A 22991-nucleotide genomic window follows, 5' to 3' on the forward strand; every position below is an offset into this window, starting at 1 on the left:
CCCAGACCTGATGATAGCTGTGATGATAGAGCTGGATAAAGAAGGACTTGGCACGTCTTTACTACACAATTTCATCCACTATTCGATTATTAATGATAATCTTAAATGTAAAGAATTTTTATTTGACCTTGTTATGCAAGCACTGTCGAGCTTGTGCAGAGGCTGCAGCTTTTGCCAGAGGGGAACTGGAATCCCCTGGTTAAGCCTGGTTTCCATCCGTGTTTTTTTGGGTTCCTCGCCACTGTTTGCATACTGTTTTGCATACTGTTTTTCACTGTTTGCCTGGCCGGGGGGGCTGCTAGAATTTTTGTTTTATTTAACATTGCATATAGGAATTTATAGTCTGTCTGATATTTGACCTGTGTTTTGACTTGCATAACCTGATGTGTTTTGCTTATAGTAAATACGTTTTCTTGTACAGCTGCTTTGTAACAATGAAAATTGTAAAAAGCGCTATATAATTAAGTTGACTTGACTAATTAAAGATGTAAAATAAAATAAAAACTACTATTTGGAACCATTTTCAAGTGTTCAATGTTTTTGATCAATGTTTTATTGCTTTATTCACAACTTTACAGAATTAAAGCTCTTTTAGTCCAAGATAAATCATGATAAATAAGATAATTATGTTCCTCAACAAAAATAAAATATTAGCTATAATGCATATTAATATTCCATTCCATGAGTTCCATTTATGTCATTTTAAGACATGAAGAAAGGATTATCACAGGACAAACTTTAGCATATGGTATTTTAAGCCTTAAAGATGAGTTTTAAGTGACCAAATTGAATGCAGTGGGACTTTAAGTGTCACACAAAATATTAAATTATTTAAACTAAATAATTTTGCCCACATATGCAGTTTTGTTTCTTTTTGCACCAAGTACATCTTAATGCCAACCCCGTTAAACAAAGAGGAGCACCTCACCACTCTCTTTTCCTTAGTGTACTGACTTGATCCACGTTTGACTTGTAGGGCTGCTATAGCGTGCCACTGGTGTTGTCTAATTTAGCCTTGTTCGCATTAGTAGGGCCGCGTGAACTAAAGCTAAACTTTTATGAAGCCCATTTGAGCTCGACTGATTAAATCAGTTTATTCAATCCAATTAAAGTATTTGATTTTAATCGCTGCTGCTTTAGCAACTGTTATGAAACAGAACTCAGGTTACACATGCGGTGTTAAACACATAAAAATTTCACAAATTCCAGCAATTACTTATAAAAAACGACTGAATGCTTTAAGGAGCAGACTTAACAGAAAAAGCTCACCTGTCCACAGGCGTGGAAGAATTTTCAATGAAGCTGATGACCTTCTCTTTAACATTTACTGACTTTGACTTGAGTGCAAAAGTCATCTTGTTGACGAGTGATTTAACTCCTTTGTCATCTGCATTATTAAATTCCCCCTATATTAAGACAAAAGAGAATATGATGGCATATACAATTCTGTCAAAACAACAACCTAAGGTGTGGGACTTTTGTACCACTAGCATCAGAACAACAAACGTACAAAATTATTGATGAAATAAAATATAAAAAAAAACATTTTAAGAATTTTTGTTTCTTAAAGAAATTAAATTATATGTCATTGTTGATGCCCAAAATGGATTGACACAAAAAAGTTACAAATTCTCCTTGAAAGCATCAAATGTCAAGTCAAGTCATAGCGGAGCGTAGCCTCCTTGTTAGCGTGTCCGTCTCCCAAGCTGGTGTGGACCGATTGTCGGTTTAAGACTTGCTTGGAGTCGGTGTAAGACCTGTGACAAACAGCTAAACCAGAAATTAATGATACAATGCGACAACAGTAGGCCTACACACTGTCTTTCAGCAAATACTTGAGGGCAGATCTGACATTTTAAATTCAAGTGTGACGAAATAGTGTTAATCATCTTTGTTCTGTTGAGGAGATTGCTGATTGGGTGCACCTGGAACCTGTGAGCCAGGGGAGATAAAACTTCACTTGGTCAACTCGGAGGGTTGTCTCTGCAATCCAGACTTCAACCATGGCCTGATCACGCCGACTGCCATATCTTGTTTTGGGTTTACTTAGTTTATAGAAACTTACCATCTACATTTAACGAGTTATGTTTGGTTACTCTTTTGTTAAATAAATCACTTTTGATTATTTATGCCGAACCTTGAGCCAGGTTGTGACACTTGTTTGAAAAGTTTTTAGTCTGAACATTGTAAATCTGCAAGATTTACCACACTATGCAGGCTGCTCTGCGTTGTATGGGAATATTAACAGCGCGCGCCTCCTGCCTCGGCTCAAATTTAGACCCCAGCTGAACTGCACCTGAGAGGACCGCTAATTTCACAACAGTGGATTAAAGAGTTGTATAAATTGCATTTTAAATTACTCGTAAGCTGACAGAATGCCGTCTGACAAGAGTTACAACGCTTTTATGTTGCGTTTCTTTACTGTGAGATTCTAGAATCTTGGTCATTGATGGTTCCCATGAATGCCATGGTTCCCATACATTTACTCGCTGCAAGTAACCTAGGAGGATAATATATGTTTCCCCAGATGATATATGCTTCCTTAAAAGGATGTATCTCATGGTGTGTTATAAGTGGCACCGACGTATAACCAAGCACTAATAAATTGTCCTAGACAGGAATAACTAACAATGTGTGATATATGCGCTGTGCACCAATGTGAAGGATTTGAGCCCAAATCTCACTTCCTCTTTTGCATATATATAAACTGAACCCATTTGTAATAAACTTTGACTTTGAGTGAACTGTACTTCGGTGTCTGTTTCATTCTTGGTCCCCGGGCTCGGTTCTTCTGATTGTTCCATCGACTAGACTCATCAACTCGTAAAAGCTATTATCTAGACAAAGTAATAATCTTACACTTACTGACTGGAACAAAGTAATTTTTAAGGTATTAATTTATACAGCGGGGGGATCGGCATCAAGATATTTCATTCAAGTGAAACATATAGCCTAAGGGGTTTGTATAAAATACATAAAATGTTCTTTAAGTCATTATTTGGTTTTATTTTTATATTATTTAGCACCGGTGGCTGTTCAGAGCAGAGTGACCATGGCAACCGGAAAATGCAATGAAGATAGAAAACAGCTAAATAATGACAAACGACCAACCTCACCACATTAAGTAATGCTCATTTCAAAGTGTTTTTGTTAATCTGTAAATTATTTTGTAACATGCTTAAATCTTATGTTATATACGCTGTCTTTATGCTGTTTTATAACTATTATGTATTTAAATAGAAGTTATACAACTTGCTGTTAATTTATATAAACATGTTCCACGTTTCTTGAAGCTTTTATTCTTTTATTTTGACAGTTGAAGCAAAATAATAAAATGTTATTGTGTACTGTTGTACATTAAATTAACTGAAATTTGAGTATGCATTTGTCTTTTCTATATGAATATATTAATTACTATCTGATGTTGTCACAGCGGTATGATTATGTAATCTGATGACCGCACCCTCGTTGTTACAACGTAATCTAGTAACATTGTGACAAATGGAAGTGAAATTTCTGGATTCAACGCCACCTTGGTTTAAAAGGAGGTTAAAAAAAAGATTAGATGAATTTGTATAATTACAGGGTTTTTCTGCACAAATGCTGCCAACTAAATTTCTGGTAGAAACACATTTAAAACTGCATTTTCTCAGATGGGGGCCTATAGACTGATTTGAAATCTCCCTTACCTGTCAAAAATACTAGAAAAAGTAGTGTCCACTCAGTTGTACTTGCTCTTACAAAATAATGACATACACGAAAAATGTCAGTCAGGCTTTAGTACATCGCACTACTGAAACTGCGGTCATAAAATGACAAATGACCTGCTTATAGCAACAGATAAAGGTAACATCTCACTCCTAGTCCTGCTTGACCTTAGTGCTGCGTTCGATACTGTATACCATAACATACTTCTAGATCTCTTGCACAATTAAACTGGTACTGAAGGACAGGCACTACAATGGTTCAGATCTTACTTATCAGACAGACATCAATTTGTCCATTTAAATGGGGAATCATCAAATCTAACGCAAGTAAATTATGGATTACCTCAGGGATCCGTTATAGGACCCTTGCTATTCTCCATATACATGCTGCCCCTTGGAAACATTATTAAAAAACATGGAATTAGCTTCCACTGCTATGCAGATGATACTCAGCTGATGATTCCTCCCTGCTATCCAAATTGGCAGAGTACATGTAAGATATAAAACATATGATGACTTTAATTTCCTTTTAAATTCTAATAAAACCGAAATATTACTTATCAAACCAAAGACACGTAAACCAAATATTTCGGATTATAACCTGAAAGTTGAAGGATGTACTGTTACTCCAACAAATACAGTAAAAGATCTAGGCATTATATTACACAGCTAATATATACCTGTCATTTTGAAATCACATCTCAAATGTCACAAAAACAGCATTTTTCCACCTTAGAAATGTTGCCAAATTACGGAATATTCTATGTGTTGCTGACGCAGAGAAGCTTATTCATGCATCTGTGACCTCAAAACTTGACTACTGTAATGCACTACTTCGTCCTTCATCATCAAAAACAGAAAGAACGATCACATAACCCCAATGTTATCAACCCTTCACCGGGTACCCATTAAGTATCGTATTGACTTTAAAGTTATTTTAATCACTTATAAAGCCTTAAACGGTTAAGCACCTACCTACCTAACAGAGCTCCTATCACACCACAACCCATCACGCTCTCTAAGATCTCAAAACTCAGGACTTTTGATAACACCTAGAATAACTAAATCCACCAAAGGGGGTCGAGCATTCTCATACGTAGCACCTAAACTCTAGAATAGCCTTCCCGACACTATTTGTGGATCAGACACACTCGCCCAATTCAAATCTAGATTAAAGACACATCTTTACAGCCAAGCATTCACCTAATGCAAAATGAACCACCGGGAGACTGCATTGGAAACTGCATTTATTAGATAATATTTACGAGAATCATTTAACTTGTTATATAAACACCATGTACTGTGTTTTACCTTTTTTGTTGTGTTTTTAGTTTTTACCCCTGTAAAGCTGCTTTGGAACAAAGCACATTTGAAATGTGCTATATAAATAAAATTGAATTGAATTAAAACAATCAAACGGGTCAACAGTTTGCCTGTATTGCATTTATACAGGTCTCTTCGTTTTCATTAATATAAATAAGGAATTTAATTAATTGGTTTAGGACTTATTTGTGATTTGTTATTATTTGTTTATGAAAGGTAATTAGAAAGTTGAATTGCGCCAAAGTGCATCCGTTAAACCACCAGATTAACATTTAAGCAATTTATCAATTTGTAAAGGGGAAATATACATATAAAACACAAACGTAAATAAACTCAATTTAACAGTCAATTTAAGAACAAAGCAAGGTCAATGTTAATGTTACATTAGCTGTACAATAATGTACAACATGTTTAATTGTACATGAAAGTCGGCTGAGACTATTTTGCGTGCTGTGCATGGTATTCTGTCTCTGGGGTCATGGGATACAGAAGCATCTCAAGTATCCAAGCTGAGTGCTTTAGAATCTGGGCGATGCCAGTCAGCCATCCAGGTATGTCTCACCTTCTTGTCTATGAATACTGAGGATTTGGACATACTATTCGTTCGCCTACTGCTTTTTGCCTACTTATAGTATGAAAGTATGCGATTTCGGATTCAGCCATAGTCTCTGAACTTAATACAGGCGAATACAACAGCTAACGGCTCCTTTTCTTATCTGCGTGTAACTGGCTTCTCAAGATCATAGTATGCCAGAACACATGGGGTGCAGATTTATTAGTTTTGATTTTAGTTTTATTAATATTTTAAATTAGCTTTTATTTTTTGTTTTTGTTCATTTTTGATTTAGCAATTTTGGCATATGCTTTTGTCATTTTATAATTTATTGGTTTCATTTTAATGTTGCTTTATAAGATTAATACATTTTTATTTTAGTTTTTGTTTAGAATTATAATTTTCAACATTTCAATTGAGTTCAATATTTTATTTGTTTCAATGAACAGTAAAGTTTTCGAAAAAATTTTTAGTAAACTAAAATAACCTTGGTGGGGTGGATAGGCATGACCAGAGGGTGTCGAATGCATGTTGGTGCTGCTTAACCAGCACCATGCAGTAGTTTTGCATGTTAGCTTTCTGAAGGGCCCAGCAAAGTTACATAATTTGCGTTCCCAAAAGACACTGTAGCCCATGGACGTCCTTGGGGGCTGGCCTCTCAGAGATCGCTTTTGCTTTGGCAGGATATGCTTTTAGGCCGTCTCTTGTTAAGATGTGCCCTACATCACTGACCGGGCTCAGACGAAATTTGCATCTTGCATGGTTCATCTTGAACTTAATCTCCCTTGCTCAGTTCAACACTTTTTTCAGGTTGCGCAGCATTGCAACCTCCTTCGATGACATTGTTGATGATGACTGCATAGGGGTTCCCTGAAAACAACTGCTCCATGGCACGCTGAAGTTTATGCCGAAGGGCTTGCAAAGAAATCTGTAGCGCCCAAATGGTGTGCTGAATGTTGTCATCATAGAGGATTTAGGGTCAAGGCGTATCTGCCAGAAATAAATCTTTGCATCCAGGACAGATAATATGGTCGCCCCTGACATCTGTGATGCCTCCTCCTCTACAATACGCATTGGGTGATGAGGTCTTTTTAGAGCTGTATTGAGATCTTTCAGATTGAAACATAGAATTCCTGTTTGCTTTTATGTAACCACAAAACACAGTTCGAAGGCTCTCAGAATGCTATGCATACGGTCCAGCTTTTATACGATCCACAAGCCAGGGGGATACGATGAGCGGGACGAACCACACACTGGGGTCCAACTTCATGGAGTGTGTGATTGGAAGTTCTCCAAGCTTGTATTCTGCAAAAAGCTTGTATTCTCTTCAGTGCTGCTCTCCATATCGACAAGGTGTACATGCAGGCTTATTGTGACAATCCCCATGTCTAAGCATGCACAAAATCATAACAGTGCTTGGACATCTTGATCCACCAAGAAGAATGGGAGCGAATGATTTTGTCCATTTATACTACATAAATTACCAAGCCTTTAGCTTCGATATTGTTTCCACCATAAGCTACAAGGGTGTCAGCAATTGCCTGACTGGTCACTCATTACTGGAAATTCACTTGAATGTCTTGTTTGGCATTACATTTCGCCCAGTTGTCGACTTACACCTCAACTGGAATTGCGTTTATGTGTAGGGTGACAACTCCTCCTAGCCCGGCCACCGGAGGGTAAATAATGTTGACACACTTCCAATTAAATTGATTGCATCTACATTGGTTGCTGTCTGTGATGTGGCCAAAGTTTTATTATTCTCCTCTGTAACTTCGTGTATACAATTTTTTTATGGGTTTAGCGAGAGTCATGTCGCTGTCCCTTAGCAGTGCTTTCCCTAAGCTTTCACTGTTAACGCCACATACTATAATGTCACAGATCAGCTCATCGATCGACTCTCCAAAAGGACAAGGTTTAGCTTGAACCCTGAGACCACTGATAAATGCCTCAATACTCTCATCTTGTTTCTGGTTTCTTGAGGAACTTTTTTTTTCAATTGTTTTATTTTTTTGAGGGTTACAGATTTCACGAAACTTCTGTTTCAGGCACTCAGGATCTTCTGTTCTCCTGAGTGCCTGAAACATCTTCTGGTATTGCAAACAGGATTTGTCTGTTCTCACTGGGTTCAGGTACCTCCCCTGCATAGACGAACGAGCAATCCTGCTCTATGGCTTGAGGTCCTGCGAGATTGAGGAGTATATAGGGGTGACCCCGAATAGTCGATGATTCGATGCATCGATATGCTGAGCCTGATTCGACCACCGATCTCACAGTCGAATCTTTGTGGTTATTATAAAACAACAATCATACCATTTTGGCAATATGGGGGTGCTCAATTTCCCACAGAACTACTGGTTTTGTACGGTTATATTAAGTTATACAGCTTTTAATTGATAATGCTGTTAAAAAAAACGTGAAAAGAAAGAAGCGTTCAATAAATATTTTTAACGTGTGTGTGAATAAATCCAACCACCCCTGTGGCAGATTTAAGTTTCACTTTCCCTGATCCGTGACAGACGAGGAGCATCTTGGCCAGGGATTTCTTAACAATGTCTGGGATGAGAAAATTTTAAGTGTGGATGCACTTTGAAATGGTAAAAAATTATCCAAAAAAGTTAAATGCAAGTTGTGCCAACAGCTCATGTCATACCATTCATCAACAGCAAACATGGCTTTCCACTTAAAACGGGTAAGTTTCTTACCAATAAATACGTTTCACTTTTCCATATATAATGGCGCTTTTGATTTACGAATAATAGTATCATATGTTGTGACTTAAAATATGTTCGTCTTTTTTCTAGATCCACCCACAGTATCAGACTGACGACGGCAGTTCATCTAGCAGTACCGGAGTTACGCCAAAACTAACTCAAAGAAAGCTAGATTTGAGACCGCCATTGTCCGAGAAAAGGAAAAGAGAAATCACGGACAAAATTGCAGAGTTTATTGCGCTCGATATGAGGCCAGTGAATGTTGTGGACGGTGAAGTTTTTATTACTTTATTACTGAAACATGGCGACTGGAAAATTTTGTGTTAGCAACCCAAAAAATGGAGGAAAGTCATACAGCAAAACATATTTCACAAACACTGAAAGAAGTAATTTCTGATGGGGACATTACAGGTACCAAGATCGTTTCTGTTGTCCATGACAATGCAACTAATATGGTTGCATGCACCAATCAACTGGCCCAAGACCCATCATGGGGAACTGTACAGGGAGTCCGTTGCACGGGGCATACACTTCAATTGTGCATTAACAGCGCATTAATAAAGATCCGTGTGTCGCACTGTTGCTTTTGCAAGTCGCCTTGTTTCAAATCTTCAAAAAAAGCGCAAAGGCCACCACAGCACTTGCAGAAAAACAAGGAGAACTGAATTTTGCATATTATAAACTTGTGGAAAAGATGTTGCCACTCGATGGAATTCGATTGGTATTGCAAAGCTTTAATACTATTTATTTAAATATAGAGTTTCTATTGACCATTGTCACAGGTACATGGCAGTTCTCGCTGTGATGTGTTGGTATTAAACAGAATCTGTATTAAAACAAAGTAACCTGATTGTATTGAATGTGTTTGTTTACTTTTTGCTATATCGGATAAGCACCCACCCACTGGCAAAAACACAAACGCATTTGACTTGACTCAAAACGTCATTCAGGAGGAAGAGTAAGGACAAGAACACCATACAGGGACACTGTATGGCATGTTGAATTGATGTATTTTCAAAGAAAATGTTACTGCAGTATTTTTACTTGTTAAAAGACATGTCAACTTCTAATTAAAATGTCCATTGAAAATAATTTACTTGTTTGAAATTCTCAGTGTGATTGTTTAGCAATTATGAAGTAATTGTATATTTTACATGAATAATGTATTTCAGTGTTTAAAATTTATGATTTATGAAGGACATACTTCTTTGAATCTCAGCGGAAATGTGTATTTTCATACCATATATATTGCATTGTTTTATTTGTTGTTTGACAAATTTCAATAAATTGTCAGAAATAAAAGTCAGTTGGTTTGTGAAAAAAGGTTTAAACATATACATTGAATTTAACATATATACAACATTAAATAAATGCACTGGGTGTGTGGGATTTATCACTATAAAGTGTTAGGTGTGTATAATAATTTTTGTATAATAACACCTTGAGTGATAAAATAAAACACTGTTTTCAAAATAAACACTTTATTCAGTGTTGTTTTAACAATAGCAAAGATGGACCTGTATGTTCAACCGGAAAGTGTTAATCTTAACACCCATGTTGATAGATCTCCCAACATATTTTTGCTGTGTAGACAGGTTCTCAAGACCCACATAAATATATTCTATTTTAGTACAGTATAGTTTTATTTCCTTTGTAAATATATTAAATAAATTAAAACATTGTCAACTCTGCGACCTACAAGTGGGCCCTGACCACATAAAAAAAGACCCTACATCATTAAATGTTGTATTTTAAGTTAGTTTCACACACACACACACACACAGACACAAACACAAAAACTCACATCTGCTGAGCTGAAGCTGCTGTGGGATCCCGAGGTGCTCACAATCCAATGAACATAAACATTATCCGACCCTTCAACATTAATATCAGCCAGGTGCTGCTGCAAAGCTGTACATTAAAGAAAAAAGTAGAATATTAGGGGTATTTTATTATTATGATGATTGATTATTGTGGCCTAATCTAATGTCTGTAAGATATTATTTTTAAGGGGACAGTGGGCAGTGTGTTCAGCCGATGTGATCGTTCTGCTAATGCATCATGCCACTTTCACACTGGATTCACGTAGTAGCTAGCTAGCTATGTAGAAACCAGCTGAAATTTGAAATGGCTCACTGGATGACACAGTTTTAGACTCAGACAAACTGCTGCGTGTTTTCTTTTCTTAAATTACCAAACTATATGCAAAAAAAACCAATAAAGAGAAAATCTCATTTGATGTTGGAAATATTGGATAATATTCCACACTTTCTTCCCGATGCAACAACTACTCATTTGAATACCTTGCTGTAATTATTACTTCTCCTACTCCGCTCAGTATTGTCATAGTTTACCGACCCCAGGTCCTCTGCACAACTTCATTGAAGAATTCGATGTTCTGCTCTCATCATTTCCGGAGGATGGTGGATCTCTCGTAGTCCTTGGGGACTTAAATATCCAGCTGGACAAACCCTACGCTTCTGACTTCCACACTCTCACTGCCGCGTTTGACCTCACACGCCTCGCCACAGCCGGTACTCGCAGATCAGGAAACCAGCTTGATCTCATCTACACCCGTAACTGCACCACGGACAACATTAAAGTCACACATATTCACATTCCTGACCACTTCTTCATCACTTTCAACATGCATTACGCAAACACAATCACCTGTATATTTTAGACGGAACATTCACTCTCTCTCCCCTAGCACCCTCTCTGCTAAAGTGTCATTATTCTCTTCCCTCCAACTTTGCATCTCTAGATGCTGACACTGCCACGAAACCTTATGCTCTACACTTACATCCTGTCTAGATAATCTCTGTCCTTTGTCCTCCAGACCAGTTTGTGCCACATCCTCCTGCCCTTGGCTGTCTGACATCCTCCGTGAACAACGGAGTACACTCAGGGATGCGGAAAGACTACCAATCACTACTCTCCTCTTTCTCTGCTAGTGTTACTATGGCGAAAACATATTTTTATACCACCAAGGTGAGCAATGCACCTAACACACTGCAGCTTTTTAAGACCTTTAACTCGCTTCTTTGCCCCCCTCCTCCTACGCCCACTACCTCTTTGACTGCTGAGGACTTTGCTGTATTTTTCACTGAGAAAACATCATCCATCAGCAAACAATTCTCAGCACCGCAGACCTCAGTACACACTAGCCTCACTTCTAACACCGAACTCTCCTCTTTCACCCCACTGTCATACAATGAGGTCACCCAACTTCTCTCTCGCCGCCCCACCATCTGTCCGCTTGACACATCCACCACACTCACACACATCATCAACACCTCCCTGCTTACTGGCACTTTTCCATCCAAATTGAAAAAGGCCCAGGTCACGGGCTTACTCAAGAAACCCACATCGGACCCTACCATTATTACCCTTCTATCCTTGGTCCTGATTCTGCTAGACCTATCTGCAGCGTTTGACACGGTCAATCACCAGATACTGCTAGCAACCCTGTCGTCCTTAGGAATTTCTGGCTCCCCTCTCCACTGGTTCCAATCCTACCTCTCCGGCAGATCATTCAGGGTGTCATGGAGGGGCTCGCTGTCCACTGCTCACCATATGATCACTGGGGTCCCTCAGGGATCGGTGCTTGGACGGCTTCTTTTTTCCATCTACATGACATCCTTAGGACCCATCATACGGACACACAGCTTCTCGTATCACTGTTATGCTGATGACACCCAGATCTACATCTCGTTTCACCCAGATGATACCACTGTAGCAGCTCGCATAACAGCCTGCCTAGATGACATCTCAGCTTGGATGAAAGAGCATCACCTGCAGCTGAACCCGGCCAAGACAGAACTTCTTGTGTTTCCGGCACACCCAACGGTCCAACAAGATCTCACATTCCAGCTTGGCAAGTCCACAATCACTTGGAACCTTGGAGTCATATTTGATGAACAGGATTCCTTCTATGATCACATTGCAAAGAAAACGCGATCATGTCGATATGCCTAAATTAACATTCACAAAGTTAGACCCTACCTCACGAAGCATGCGGCACAACTTGTCCAGGCCCTGGTCATTTCAAGGTTGGACTACTGCAATGCTCTCCTTGCTGGTCTTCCTGCAAAGGCTATCAAACCACTTCAGCTGGTTCAAAACGCAGCAGCAAGCCTCATCTTTCAACAGCCCAAAAGTGCTTATGTGACACCCCTTTTCATCTCTCTTCACTGGCTACCTGTTGAAGCCCGGATCAAATTCAAGTCACTGATGTTTGCATACCGGACTATCACTGGATCTGTGCCGGCATACTTTCACACCCTACTACACTCCTACACCCCATCAAGAACCCTGCGTTCAGCAAACGAGCGGCGCCTTGTAATGCCTTCTCATAAGGACACTCATTCTCCTTCACAACTCCTCCCTGGTGGATCATTCTTACCAATGCGGTCCGGTCAACCACATCTCTCACAACCTTCAAAAAACTACTTAAAACACACGTCTTCGGCGAATAGTTGACAGAAAAATGAGAAGAAAAAAAAGAACACGTACACTAACCCTCTACTCTCAACAGGTAGTGGTCTAGCTTTTGTTGAAACTAGTTACTTTGTATTAGCACCTATTGTACTATTGCTCTTTGTGCTTATTGTTTCCCGAACTCTTTGTAAGTCGCTTTGGATAAAAGCATCTGCTAAATGACTAAATATAAATGTAAATTTAAAATGTCCCCTTTAATATATATCATCAACATCAGACACCAATGCTTATTTTCCTACTCAAGTCAACTTTATTTCAGGGCTCTGAACCGGTGCAAGTAACAAATAATTGCAAAACTTGCATTCATCCACGATTTAGTTTAAGAAGAATTGTATTTTTTAGTTTTCGATTATCTAAAGAAATGTATTTAATATATAAAATTATTGTATATTAAAAAGCAATGTTTATCTTTCCCTTTGCTTTCATAAAGAAATCTGGATATTCATATTGAAAATAAATCAAAATAGAATATTTAAATTTCCAACTTGCAGTGTAATTCTTGGTAAAGTCTTCAGAATTTTTCACAGGATTAAGATAAGGCTTTTCAGGAAACTCATAGTTAAATAATGCCACACACACCAATTTTCACCCAAATTCACTTGCAGTGTATATCAAATAAAACATCAATCATATGAACCATGAATGTACAGAAAAAAATTTTTAACAACAAAATTGAACAACATCATTAAGTGTAAAACATGATTTGTATATCATCTGGCAAAGGACTACATGTATTCCTCAGTGTAATTTGTACTCAATCTTAAATTCATTACACTTAAATTAATGCTAGTGAATTTTTGAAAGAGTGTGGATTTTGTGTGGATAAGTTTACAAGTTTAAATAATTAATATGATTAAGTTATAGGCTCAAAAGGCAACACTTTAAGAAATGTTTAGTCATGTTTTATAGCAGTTCAATTAAACTATTATATTTGTTAGATTTTTTTTTATAAACACTTGTTAAAACAACACCACATTATACATTTATGAAACTTCACCTGAAAATATATTGTGTTCATCTATGATGTTTTTAGTGATTTCACCAAAAAACTTATTCCCCTGTCAGATGCTGAAGTGTGACATTCAGTTTGACATTCAACAATAGCTACGTTTAGATGGACCAATGTAATCCAATAAATCCACTCTGAAGGTAAAAGCTCCATACAGCAAAAACACGTCAATCAGATTAAAAATGCCAAAAACCGATTGAAAGTTTACAGTCGGGTTGTAATGGATGGTTTATGTCATTTGTAATCCGCTTGATAGGACATGTAAACAACGAAAATAAAATAAGGGCGTATGATGCACAGAACGGAGCAGCTGTTGCTAAAGAAACCCAAAAAAATAAATCTGAGGTATATACAGTATATAAGTATAAATATACTGTCGTGCAAAGTTGTTCTTGTAGTTTAAAAATATTGCTCAGACAAAGAGGGTTAGGTGTCAAAAAGATAACTTTATTTGCTCATGCCAAACAAAGTGAGATCTTCCCAAAGCAGCTGAAAATACAGTGTTCTTCAGCCCATATTTATAGTGAAACTGATGCAACTGATGTCTTCTGTTACACCAATCGGGTAAATTCCTGTTATCTCTTATTTTTAATAACCCTGCTTCTGCCACCAAAAGATCCCAGGCAACAGGATACGCGTTTAATCGTGGTTGGCACATTATTATCACAAGTCAACCAATAAAGAATGAGTATTTCATAGAGAAATCTCATGTGGCCTTATTTGGACACTTTTCCGGGGTCTTCCTACTAAACATGATTTATCATTGTTTTTTTTTTTAATTAGCTCATGTTTGAGCAGCCTAGTGAATTCATGTTTAGCTGGCGTCCTTGGCTGCATGCGATAAGTTAAATTTAATTACATTTGTCCACAAAAGTGTGTGTGGTGTAAATGCAGGTGTTCAAGTGTTCAAACCGTGTGTAAAAGTATTTTTTTGTAAATAATCATTAAACAGGTATACTGATTGTAACATTAAGTCATTAAAGTCATTCGCTCACAATCATCTTTGAACAAATGTGGTTTCTGATTATATTACTAATACTCCCACATATTGTAATGTCCCTATTAAAACTTCTTAATACTAAAACAGGTAGATTGTAACTGTGGTATATAATACTGCACTTTGCATGTGAAAGCATCATCAAAACATCTCAAAACAACCCATAAATTACACAATAATACTTGTCATCTCTAAATGAACATATTAATGTTTTATGCATTTAAAACGTAAATAACTTCACTGGAGTGAGTTTTTTACCGCAAATTCTGAGTTTCTGTAATGGTCACCAGCTGGAGTGCCCTTGAGAACCACCAGAGGGCACTCCACATCAGACTTATCATTCACTCACAAAACTACAATCTACCATAACTCACTTCCCAGACTCATCATCACTGAATACATTCATCTGTCTCATCACCCTGTTAGTCTCACTCTATATATACCATGTTCACTTATTCACACTGCAAAGTCGTGTTTAGCCTGTCTAGAATTTCCGAGCGTTTCCGTGTGTTTGTTCATCCCGTGTTTTATCTTGGATTGTTTATTCCGACTGTGATTATCTGCTGCCTGCCTCGACCTCTGCTTGCTATTGTTTCTGATTTTGGATATCTCCTGATATACCTGACGCTGTACTCTGATCTTTGCCTGTTTGACCATTCTATATATTAAAATACTGCATATGTATCCGAACGTCTCTGACTCCTTGTTAAAGTTTCTTTGTAAAACATGATACATTTGTAGATGTGCAAACATAGGCTAAAATATCGAATACAATTTTATTTATATTCGTAGTGGGCAACAAAACATTTTTTTAATTATCTTTTACTTGCATGTGCTTTGGAGGGATTTACCATTAGGTTTTACCATGGTAAGTCGTAGTTACGACATCGCTTATTTTATATGTAGATAGAGGTTTCTCAGGTGTGCTTCACTAGCCGGAAATGTGCATTTATATAAAGAATGGCTTAACATTTAAGTTCGCCCATGTACACCCAGCCCCACAAAAGAACATTCAGTGAAAATTTTACAAAAAGATTTGAAAATATTATCTCTGATTATACCTGTCAATTTAATCATAGAAAGAAAAATAATATCATCCTATGGATAAGTGTAGACATTCTGAAAAGCTAAAGCAGATTATTCCTAGAATAATTTGGAATCAGTTAAAAAAAACAAGATTAGAATAAAAGACTAGACCTTGAAAAGGGAAATCAATAAACAATCCAGCTGAGGTGGCAGAGATTTTTAATCATCATTTTATTGATTCCGAAACTATTACTAGTGGTTTTCCGCCTGCGTATATTAATGTCTGTCCAGTCATAACAGTGGAGACTGTTTTTAGAATTAGGCCTGTTAGTGATTCTGATGTTATGAAAACAATTAGATCTCTCAAATCACCTACTCAGAAAAATACCCAACGGAAACTGCAAATAGTTTTTTATAAGAAATATTAAAACTTAAAATTTTATTTAAAAAAAAATATTAAAAGGATTTGAGTCCCGGCGGCGTAGTTTGTTCCTGATGGTAGCCTTTGTTACTTTGGTCCCAGCTCTCTGCAGGCCATTCACTAGGTCCTCCTGTATGGTTCTGGGATTTTTGCTCACCGTTCTTGTGATAATTGTGACCCCACGGGGTGAGATCTTGCATGGAGCCTCATATCGACCCCACCTTTGACAGCTCTTTGGTCTTCGCCATAGTGGAGTTTGGAGTCTGGCTGTTTGAGGTTGTGGACAGGTGTCTTTTATACTGATAATGAGTGGAGGACAGAGGAGACTCTTAAAGAAGAAGTTACAGGTCTGTGAGAGCCATACATACGTGACCAAATACTTATTTTCCACCATAATTTGCAAATAAATTCTTTAAAAATCAGACAATGTGACTTTCTGGATTTTTTCTCCTCATTCTGTCTCTCATAGTTGAAGTGTACCTATGATGAAAATCACAGGCCTCTCTCATCTTTTTAAGTGGGATAACTTGCACAATTGGTGGCTGACTAAATACTTTTTTGCCCCACTGTATATGAAAAGGTCATTGATTTAGAACATCTGAATTACATCATAAATAATAGTAACAATAAATAGTAACACTTAAATAGTAACACTTTACATTATACATCAAAAACCTTATCAAAATGACCTCATTAAATATCATTATGATATCATATGATATCAATTTATTTATCATTTCGGAAAATTGTTCTGCACCATACATGTCTGATACACTTATACAAAAAACGGAATACAAATCAATTTCCCCAACCACCCTCCACCCCCCCACACATTCACAACGTTCAGACAAAACAGAAAGAAAAACACAAACCCCACTACACATGGCTGGGATAACAAAGCGTAGTTGTAAGTACTGTGACAGTTCAGCTGGAAAGAAAGTAACTTTTTGTTCATCAATGTAATGCTCGTTGGAATAAATTACTTACTGGCCCGATTTGTTTCAAAAGAAGGTAACCTAAACCTACTCTTTGATGGCAACACCTCATATGCCTGATGTAGGGGATGTAACGTATCATTATTTATTGTTTGACCTTCTTCAACACCCTTCTTTCACAGGTAATAGCCATACTGTCTAGTTTTTTTGCCAAGTCTGTTTTTGTTGGTCACTGATAAAGAGAATTACCAGGCAACACAACAAAACAGTAGCATGTTCTCCACAAATGAGTGATAAAAAAGTAACTCATCATATCTCTATCTACTCTAAATTGTCTTAGTCTCCGCAAAAAATGCAGCCTCGGCAGCCCCTTTTTATAGATGGTGTCAATATTGCTGTTCCATTTCAACTTATTATCTATTATTGTGCCTAAGTACTTGTACTGCGCCACAATTTCAACATCCTCTCCATTTATATGCCATACACTGATGGGGCTGGCTCTCAGTTCTGTTATCTATTATAATTTCCTTTGGTGTAGGTCCAGCTGTCTTTATCTAAATATAAATAAAACAGTCTACGAATTGATCTACCCAGCCCCTGTAGTTGGACTCGTCCCTATTCTGTTTTAACCCCACTATTGCTGTGTCATTCTAGGCTCTTCAACACAATTGATATTAGGGCGACTGGACGATAATCATTTAAATCGGCTGGTCTTACTACCTTAGGTACTGGTGATATGAGTGAAGACTTCCTAGCTTTAGGAATGTAGTGTGTATCTAATGATTTTTGAAAAAGCTGGCAGAAAATTATGCTTAGTTGTTCACTACATTTCTGCAGAATCCTTCCACTTATTTTATCAGTGCCTGGTGCTTTTTTGGATCAATTTGACTAAATACTCTACGCACCTCCTCTGTTGTAATGGTTGGAGGAGTGCCAAACTGTAGCTGCTGTCTAATGGCATCACGCTCCCTAAGAAAGTCTGATGTTTCGAACCGTGCATAAAAAGCAATCAATTCATTTGCAAATGCATGATCATCTCTATTTGTAACTATGTGCCTTTTCTTCTCTTCCTTCCCTATCATTGTATACATCCCTTGCCATGCATGTTTCAGGTTATTCCCCCTCATTTTCGCCTCAATCTGCAGTTTATATCTCCGTTTACAGTCATTTGTTATTTGTCTAATCTCCTTCTGAATCTCTTTCATTTTAAGCATATCTCTCTGTTCAAAAGCTCCCTTCTTCCTATACAGTGCAGTTTTTAAATTTTTTATTTACCCAGGGTTTGTCATTTGGAAATGTCCTAAAAGTTTTTTCTGGGATTATAGAGTCCACACAGAACCGAATATAATCAGCCACTACTGAAAAATGTCCCACACAGTACAATCAAAACAGCCCCTAAGGCATTCAACAGACTCAGTAGTCCACTGTTTGACTGTCCTTATCTCGGGTTTGCTAGTCATTAGCATTTGTCTATACTGCGGGACGAGCTGAATTGAGTTGTGATCCGAGTCTCCGAGGGGTGCTTTTGCGTAGCCCTTGTAGGCGTCCTTAATATTCCCGAAGCATAGATCAAGTGTCTTTTCCCTCCTTGTCGGGCACTTGACGAATTGATAGTAATTGGGCAGTACGCTTGTGATTGAACATCCATTTAAATCTCCAAGAACAAACTTCGGCGCATCAGGTGCCATGTTTTCTAATCTAGCCATTGTGTCGTATATCCTATTTGCCGCAACCTTAATATTAGCGCAGGGATGAATATATACCACAGTGACAAACACCTGACCAAATTCCCTCGGTAAATAATAAGGTCTTACCGACAGCGACAATATCTCAATATCCTCCGAGCAATAGGAGTCTCTTACTATGTAATTTCCACACCAACCCTCATTTATAAATACACATACTCCCCCACCCCTTCTCTTGACGATTACCTGTTCATCACGGTCCAGTCTAATCGGGTCGCTAAACCCTGTGATCCTGAGTGTTGAGTTATCAGTCGTGTCTTTAAGCCATGTTTCCGTGAAGCACAACAGACAACTTTCCTGATACTCTGCGAGGTACCTCACAGCGTTCCGTAGCTCCGTAAGTTGCTTCACCAAGGAACGGGTATTAGCCAAGATGACAGTAGGTAGAGGTGGCTTGCTCCCCCATGCGCGAACTCTGCGCCGCATGCCCCCACGCCGGCCTCTTTTCCTCGGTGCTGTGGGTGTCCGTGTGCACTCCTCAGGCAGATCAACTGGAAAGTTTCCGCTGTGCAGATCCCTTAGCTGCTAGAGTTGATTCCGGGTATAACGTAAAACCCCATATGTTGTAGCAGCGGCCGATGCACAGCCTCCCCGACTCAATGAAGGGATTGTCGACAGCAACAGATGAATCGCCAGGACGATATACATAAACTGCGTAACAGAACGCATCTTGACCTTGTTTGCTCACTTCTGACTTAGCAAACACACTTTTCCAACATGTAGTTCGGGGCTTTCACACGTGCTGCAGGCACTCGTCGCCACGGTGCAGCGCCGGAAGTGTTCTTAAAGAAGAACCATTAAAAGAAGACCTTAAGATCTAGTTCTTTTTTCATACCGGCAGGAGTTAAAGAATTAAGTTTATGAATCTAAAATCCTTCGTGATGATATAACTTCTTCTACACTTTGATGGTATTTTTTTATAAATGTGATGGCAAGATATGGTGTTTTAGTGTCGTTCAGAAGATCATCATTACATTCAGGTATATTCGGAATGTGAAATATTGTAAATTATTGTTAATATCAAACTGATGTCACACTTCAGCAACTGATAGGGGAAGAAGTTTTGGGGTGAAATCACAAGAAAAAAAAATTCAGAGATGAACACAAAATATTTTCAGTTGAGGTTTCATAAATGTATTACGCGGTAACAGTCCTTTCAACAAATGTTTGTAACATTTAAAAAATATATATAATAGTTGAATTGAACTACTGTAAACCCCAAGTCATGACTAAACATTACTTAGTGTTACCTTTTGAGCCTATAACTTAATAATATTGTATTAATAATTGTATAAATGTAATGTATTGCTTTTAGTTAATATGTTTCATGTAAAGCTGCTTTGTAACAATGAACATTGTAAAAACCACTATATAAATTAAGAACAAGTATTTAAACTATAGCAAGGCTTTAAAAAGCATTAAAAACTGCTATAAAAGTGCTACAAAAACTGTGAAATCATGATAAGATTGGTTACCCAAAGTGTGCAGCCCTTATTGAGGCACGGTACTGTTTTGCATGCATCACATGAAACAGAAAAAAATATAAACATTACTCACCCATAAAGCCACCCTTTGCTATGCTCACATACTCTTTGTTTTTCTAAAAGAAAAGACAGTTCAAAGTAAGTACAATAAATGTAACAGGTGAATTGTATTTAAAAGGGGTCAAATGGTACAATCTCATGTTTTCCTGTATCTTTGATGTGTTACAAATTTTTCCAGCATATACAGTATAAGACATGAAAAATTGCAAAAATGTAAGTCTCAAACCAAAAGAGATGTTCTATTTAAAAGCTGATCATAAACACAATTAGAAATCAGTGGTTAAGATTTATTTACAACACTGTTCCAAAACAATACAACCCCAAAATCCGAGTGTGTGCAGCGCCTAATAGTTAGACCAAATAGTTTAAAAAAAAAACTTCCTGCTCTTTTACACTCTGCTGAAGTCGCGCTGGCAAAGCTGATTGATCAGCTTGGTCAACTGTAATTTCTGGATCATATTCAAGCATGAACTCACTCGATACCGATGACATTATAAGCTGTCATTATATTGTGGAAGCTGATGTTCCGAATATGGTAAGTGACATTACATTTCCGCCACATGATTGAGGTATTCGGTCAATCATAATGCACTGGGTAACTGGCCAATCAGCACACACCGCACTTTTCACAACGATGAGCTTTGTAAAAATGTATGCGTTTCACAAAGGGTGTGGCAAAAAGGAGCAACAGTAATGTATGGTATGTGAAAACTAATATGTTAAACCACACAAAATAATAGCCATGGAAGATCACACCTTTAAAGGACTCTGAGTAAATGTATTATGTAGCAGCAGATGCAGTTCTAACCTGTAAAAAGTGAGCAAGTACCATGTTCATGTACATATCCTCTTCTTCACGTCCACTGCCCATGAAGCACAGATGCTCACCACTGGCCACTGAGGCTGACTCAAGAGACTGCTTTTGAGCCTCAAGAAGAGACTTCACAGACAGGGCAAACTCAGAAGGATTATGAAGCATCTGTAATGCAGTACAATAACATAGTTAACATATTTAACATATTTAACTAAACTTACTGTTCTGCACAAAGAAAGAAAATACAGCTAGTTTCTAAAATGCACAATTTATGCACAAACCTGAGGCCCATTCTTTGTACATCACTTACTATATCTGAGATCGAATGACACATACAAGATGATATCAATTAAGATCTGGCAAATGTGGTTCTTCGAAAGCACCTGTTGAGTATGATTAATATAGCTGGATGAAATTGTCTGAGATCATTGTGTGCTCACACTGCACACTGATCATGCCCCTACTTAATAACTACGTGTTTGGATGTAACCACCAGGTTGGCTGGTTGTTACATCCAAACACGTAGTTATTAAGTAGGGGTTATTTTTAAAGGCAGCACAAACATAGAGTACTTGCAAAATGTTTATTTAAGAAGACCTCTTTTTTTTCTTTTTTAAGCAGTTACTATGCAACTGATAAATTAACTTTAATTCACCTTTTCTTTTAACTGCAATGAGATGCTATTTCCCCTTTCCACAAAATAAAGTGATTTTAATTTACATTAGTGTTCATTGCATAGGAAATTAGAGAAGTTTAGTATTTCAATAAAATTTATTCAATTTCATAAACACATGTATACTGCTTTTGGGGGGTGCATTTTTGCCTTTTTGTTGGACAGTACAGTTTCGTTGAGCGGACAGGAAACTATAGGGTGTAAAGAAGGTAAGGTGATTGGCAAAGTACATTGAGCCTGGATTGGAACACAGGCCGCCATATACACATTTGCAGCACGTATCGGAGCACTGTCCACTAGGCTATCGGCTCTGACTACTGCCACATCATCAGACGTACCTGTATTCATTTAACCGCAAATGGCAAACACAGGGTAACATTCAATTCAATTCAAATCAGTTTATATAGCACTTTTCACAATGTGCATTGTTCCAAAGCAGCTTTACAACAGGGGAAAATAAGAAAAAACCCGAAAAACACAAAAGAGGTAAAACACATTGCATGGTGTTAATATAACAAGTTAAATTATTCTATTAAATAATATCTGATAAATGCAGTCTCCCGGTCGTATATTTAGCATATTTGCATTAATTGAATGCTTGTCTGAAAAGATGTGTCTTTAATCTAGATTTAAATTGAGCGAGTGTGTCTGATCCTCGAATAACGTCGGGAGGGCAATTCCAGAGTTTAGGTGCTATGTATGAGAACGCTCGACCCCCTTTGGTGGATTTAGTTATTCTAGGTTTTATCAAAAGTCTTGAGTTTTGAGATCTTAGAAAGCGTGATGGCTTGTAGTGTGATAGAAGCTCTGTTATGTAGGTAGGGGCTAAACCGTTTAAGGCTTTTTAAGTGATTAAAAAACCTTTAAAGTCAATATGATACTTAATGGGTAGCCAGTGAAGGGTTGATAACATTGGGGTTATGTGATGGTATTTTCTGGACCTGGTTAGAACTCTGGCAGCTGCATTCTGAACTAACTGTAGTTTGTTTATTGATGATGCAGGACAACCACTAAGTAGCGCATTACAGTA

The 22991-nt window shown here is 37.7% G+C and overlaps 1 protein-coding gene across 2 annotated transcripts in view; it reads right to left on the reverse strand.

Moving 5' to 3' along the window:
• tbc1d23 (TBC1 domain family, member 23) overlaps positions 1 to 22991 on the reverse strand; it is a 146958-nt gene that overhangs the window by 37962 nt on the left and 86005 nt on the right. For both annotated transcript variants that reach the window (XM_079460924.1, XM_079460923.1), the window contains 4 exons: positions 21283 to 21453; positions 20488 to 20530; positions 10102 to 10208; positions 1270 to 1406 (listed from right to left, as the gene is read on the reverse strand). In XM_079460924.1, the coding sequence (XP_079317050.1) occupies positions 1270 to 1406; positions 10102 to 10208; positions 20488 to 20530; positions 21283 to 21453 (458 nt within the window). The remainder of the gene's footprint in view (positions 1 to 1269; positions 1407 to 10101; positions 10209 to 20487; positions 20531 to 21282; positions 21454 to 22991) is intronic.

This window comes from Barbatula barbatula (assembly GCF_947034865.1).
Source record: "Barbatula barbatula genome assembly, chromosome: 7".
In the NCBI taxonomy this organism is placed as follows: domain Eukaryota; kingdom Metazoa; phylum Chordata; class Actinopteri; order Cypriniformes; family Nemacheilidae; genus Barbatula; species Barbatula barbatula.